At 42.6% G+C, this 5,028-nt stretch overlaps 1 protein-coding gene across 2 annotated transcripts in view; it reads right to left on the bottom strand.

The window, feature by feature from the left end:
- LOC104514753 (6-phosphofructo-2-kinase/fructose-2,6-bisphosphatase 4) overlaps positions 1-5,028 on the bottom strand; it is a 25,666-nt gene that overhangs the window by 14,416 nt on the left and 6,222 nt on the right. For both annotated transcript variants that reach the window (XM_010158515.1, XM_010158514.1), the window contains exons 4-7: positions 3,588-3,662; positions 2,643-2,699; positions 2,224-2,345; positions 375-582 (exon numbers count right to left, since the gene is read on the bottom strand). In XM_010158515.1, the coding sequence (XP_010156817.1) occupies positions 375-582; positions 2,224-2,345; positions 2,643-2,699; positions 3,588-3,662 (462 nt within the window). The remainder of the gene's footprint in view (positions 1-374; positions 583-2,223; positions 2,346-2,642; positions 2,700-3,587; positions 3,663-5,028) is intronic.

Consider the following 5,028-nt stretch of genomic DNA (forward strand, 5'->3'; position numbering starts at 1 on the left):
GACACAAGTTTTCTGCAGTTCCCACCTTTACCTCCAGGAATTTTCCTTTCCGCTTTACCTTACGAACCTTCGTAATTATCCAATGAGTCAGGATTTACAAAAATACAGTTAAAAAAGAAAAAATAAAGCTCGCTTGACAACTGCTTTGTGCTTTCAACCAACAGAACGACCAACAGATAAAAGGGCACATACCAAATCACAACACCCAAAGTTCATCCAGGTTCTACTACCCACACACGCAACTGAAAATATCTTTCTTAAACAGGTTAAGAGAAAAAGGGTGTGAGAGGAAGAAAGCTGCAATCACACAGCACAAGCCACACACACGCAGAGAGACATACAAAACCCGGCAGGCTCGTTCAGGAGGTACATACTTCTTTCCCCCTGACAGACAGTCCAGGATCCCCTCCTATTCTCCCTTTCAGATTGAGTTCACTTTCTCCATGTCGGCAGAGGTAGATTGACCGCGGAGTCACGTGGATATTCATGAGGTAGTAGACAATCCGGCTCTGGATGTGATCCATTACTCTGTTCACAAGGTAACTCCGTCCAACATCCATAATTTTAATGTAAGAAAGATCCCTGTCACGAGCAAACAAAACAAAACGTACGATTCCCCACAGTTTCTATTAGCCTGTACCACAAACTTCCCACCGACTCTCTCATAAAACAGAGGGGCAACAACCCAAAGCAGTAAACAAACCCTCAACTGCCTGTAAAACACGCATCAGTCCTAAGGAACAACGCAACACACCAAAGGCAGGGGATGAACTCCATTCCCTTCACATGTAAGCGGCTCGTATCGCTTTTCTGCTCCCTCTACCTGCGCGCTGTCTCTCCAGTCTTGATCCTACTCTTGGAAACACACAGCCCTCCCACTGAAAGGAAAACTCAGAGTCATTCAACTGTGGAGGCTTCAATAACATTTCCAGATAATTTACCATGCTAGATGTTTTTTCCAGGTTCCAACACTTCCCCCTCCCACCCCCAGCAAGTATTTGACTGCACCCAAAAGGTGCCAAAAGGCTCGGTCATTATTTACCCATCTCCATTAACCCTTCCAGAAAAACTACACCATCACAAGGACCAGGAGCTAGCCTAAAGCAAGTCATTTTCTCAACCACTCTATCAACAACTATTTATTAACGGTACTGTAATTTACCCCACCGCTACCTTCTCTGAGCAGACAGGTTGTAATTTCCATTTTCACTGCTTATCCTTTCTCATCTCAGCTATAATTTCAGAGTAGCATCTAGTTTGAAGGAGGGAAAAAGCCTAATAAGCTGGAAATAACCACTATTGGTTTCTAGGGATGTATTTGAGACATCAACACCACACTAAAGCAAGAAAAGTTCTAACAAAACCAAACGGAGGTGATGAGAAGCAAGCATCGTCAGCTCACCTCTGACAGCGTGCTTTGGAGTTAAATCATTACCGTTTCACCCAGACACAACCGTTAAGTCCATCACAGAGATCCCATGCATAAGCTGATCCAACTGAGCCAGCTTCACACTGCTCACACACCATTACATTAAAACACAGCTCAGCCTGCTCCACAGCACCGGTCCCAGACCAAACCAGAAGCACCTGGTACGAGTGCAGCTCAAAATCCCACACCAAAATCCCGGACTGCAGTGAGAGAAACAGGGCTTCTCCTCACGTGGTTCTTCCCTTCCTTACTTTCCAGTGTTGAAAGGGAATGAAAGCCAGGTGAATGCTTTGGCGTGAGAGCAAATAATGTATCTATGAAAGTTTCTCACAATCCCTGCAGCTGCAGCATAATTTGCAAGCACAAATAAATAAATTTAGAAGTCACGTTTTTAAGAGTGATGTGTTCTAAATTCATCTTAGCCATGCTGATAAAATGAAGTTATGTTTACAAATCACTCAGGTCTCCTCTACGTACTAAAAAAACCAAGTAACAACCAACCACTACGGCTAATCTGGAATCAGTTCGAAACGCTGGTTCTATCCCAGAAGAATCATACCATGCTCCAAGCGGGAAAAATCAAACAGAATATTGTCCCAGAGTAGACTCATTAGCCAGTTTTCCTCAATAAAGCAAGTTTCCAGGCTACACCCCCAGAGTCAACTCTCTAGTTTGTCAAAGCCATTAAAAAAACACAACCAGAAAATCCTAGTCCCCGATATGGGATGCTCCAGTCCCTAAGGAAACACCTTAAAATAACCCAGCTGCAATCACAGTACTGTTTCACCACTCACTTGTCAAGAGTTTCATCTAACGTCTCGTACGAGTTCTTGTAGCACTCTATTCTTTTCATGAAGTCCTCTGTTGCTTCATCGTTACTACAATCAACGTAGTCAGGGCTACCCAGCTTCACTTGCTGTTCAAAATAAAAACAGGAGAGCAGCGCACATGAGTTGCTTTCCTTTTTTAACTGAAGCTTAGAGAACACAGCACACAAAGTTATTTTCTGGAAGTTAATTAAAATACACATAAAGCACAAAGAGCTGTTCTTTGCAGAATTCAACTTCCGAGTTAGCATGCACACGGACAGGAAAGTACATCAGTGTATTATAAAGTCTTAACAGGAGCTAACAGTTCTTTGTTATTGGAAGCTGTCCTAATGTACTTCTAAAAACACTGACCAAGCAGTTAAAGCAAACTTTCCTATACTCACCACAATGTTTGCAGCAATGACCTCTGGATCTACGCATACCGACTCCACAAAAAACGTCTTCAGTCCAAACGGGAAGTCACACACACCAAAGAAAGAAAAAGGATCCATTAACACGCCTCTGGAGACTAAGCCACTCGAGCAACACGCTGCTCACTTCCACGCTAACCCCTTTTTTAGCAGAGCTATGCCTTAAATGTTCCTCATTTGCTCAGGTTTCTCCAGACCTTCTCATCAGAAATCACTGGCTTACCATTTCCTGAAGCATCATGCTCTACACTATTTCCCCAACAATGCTTATAAGTGGAAAAAGTTTGCAGGGAGAAAAATCTAGGATGGAAGAGGAACAAATAAATGCAGAGGATGCAAGTTCAGCCACACAAACAGGAAACTGATGTGTCTCAAATAATAATGTAGAAGCCTTTCAACAAATGGAGTAGCCTCACTCTAAGAGGGGTTTGTGTTTTGGCATCTCAAACATTCATGGAGATACGAGTTTAGAGGAAATGGAAGATTACTGGAGAACTGCTAAATGCAAAACAACCCTGGACAGAAAGCAGAAAGCCACAGAAAAAGATTTTTGGTTTGTACAGAACTAACACAGAATTCTCTGTGTGTTTCTGCAGCAAGAGTCTGAACTGCACTAAGAACCATATTTTAAATGGCAGTCCACTCGGAGCTACAGGTCCAGGATGACACAAGTGAAGCCACAGCATAAAAGAGATGAGCTCAAAACAGTACAAACACTGAAGACAAGAAAAACAAGGATGGGGTGACTTTTCATCACAAAACAATGCCTGACAACACAAAATGCTCTATTACCTCAACGTCTAGGAAGAATGTGGCTTATGCTGGTGAACTTCTTGCCCTCACCTCCATTCCCAGTTAAAAATATCACTGCTCCACTTGTCCAGGCATTAGTTCAGAACTCCTTCGCTTTTCACTCACCTTATACCCATTTTCTTCACCAAATTTATAAATAGTTTCTCTACGTTCTCGAGTTGTGTTTGTAGCATCAAAGACCTAGGAATAATTATGGAGAAAGAGAGAGGAATTTAAAGAGGCATCACTGCCTGTGAAAAGCACTGAGTTAGTAACAACAAAATTATGGGTTCAAAGTCCCTCGACGTGAAGGAAAAGCAACAACAAACACTTCCCCTTCCCTCTACCCCTCAACATGCTCAACAGAAAAACAAAAGATGTTCCTGCTTTACACACACAGCTTTCTAAACTCTACAAAAAGCTCAATAATTTGAAAGCACTACCAGCACTGTATGTGGAAGAAGCAACAAGAATTTAAGCCTAACACGTAATACAGGACAGAACCTTCCTCCTGACCCGTATCAGCATTAAATTCTAATGCACAGGTTTTTAGTGAGCTTATACTACACAAAAAAAGATGCTGCAATTCATGTGCTATTCAAAATGTGAGTGTCAAAAAAGGGCAGAAGATCTGCAAGACTTGTAAATCCTGCCCATGAATTACAAGATGTGTGCAGCCTTTTTTCTAAAAACTTATATTTAGGTCTGAACACATCAATGTTGTAGCAAAGTCTGCCAAAGGAAAGAGTTTGTCATGCCCCCAGCTGTAATGAACTTATAATTACAATTGCATGGTTTTCCCTGATTAGTTAATGCAAACACCAGAGTTGGATCAGTAGTCTTAAGGCAAACGACGTCAGGCACAGAACATTACTAATGTGAAAGTTGAACAGCTGATGTTTTGCATCCTATTAATAAATGCTCAGATATGCAGCAATTCACTATGGGTTTCTCCTGCTCTCTTCAGAGATTTCTCATGTCCGTGACAACTGCCAAGCAACAGCCAGGATCCTTTTTGCTCAGTAAGCCTTTACCTTTCACTTGAAACACTATCAAACACAAACACAAGCATAACCAAAGCAAGAGATATGTTTAACAGTGCATTATGTAATGTGGAAAGGAAGGGGACATTCTTCTTAGCATTACCCTTCTCCCCAGTTAACCCCTCAAATCACAAAGGTAGTGACCCAATATCATGAAATAGTTTGGGTTGGAAGGCACCTTAAAGATCATCCAGTTCCAACCCCCCTGCCATGGGCAGGAACACCTTCCACTAGACCAGGTTGCTCCAAGCCACATCCAGCCTGGCGTTGAACACTTCCAGGGATGGGGCATCCACAGCTTCTCTGGGTAACCTGTCCCAGTGCCTCCCCACCCTCTCCTAGAATAATTCCTTCCTCATGTCCAATGTGGCATCATCACTCTGAACTTAAGCTCCCCTTTCGCTGCAGCAAGAAGGCAGACTCAACACAGAACTCCAAAAGAAAAAAAAATCCAAGATGGTGAAGAGATAGTTGGAAGGACTCGGGCGGTATATGATCCAGCAGATGCACAGAGTTCTGTAGGG

Source organism: Eurypyga helias, unplaced genomic scaffold, assembly GCF_000690775.1.
Source record: "Eurypyga helias isolate BGI_N326 unplaced genomic scaffold, ASM69077v1 scaffold25609, whole genome shotgun sequence".
NCBI lineage: Eukaryota > Metazoa > Chordata > Aves > Eurypygiformes > Eurypygidae > Eurypyga > Eurypyga helias.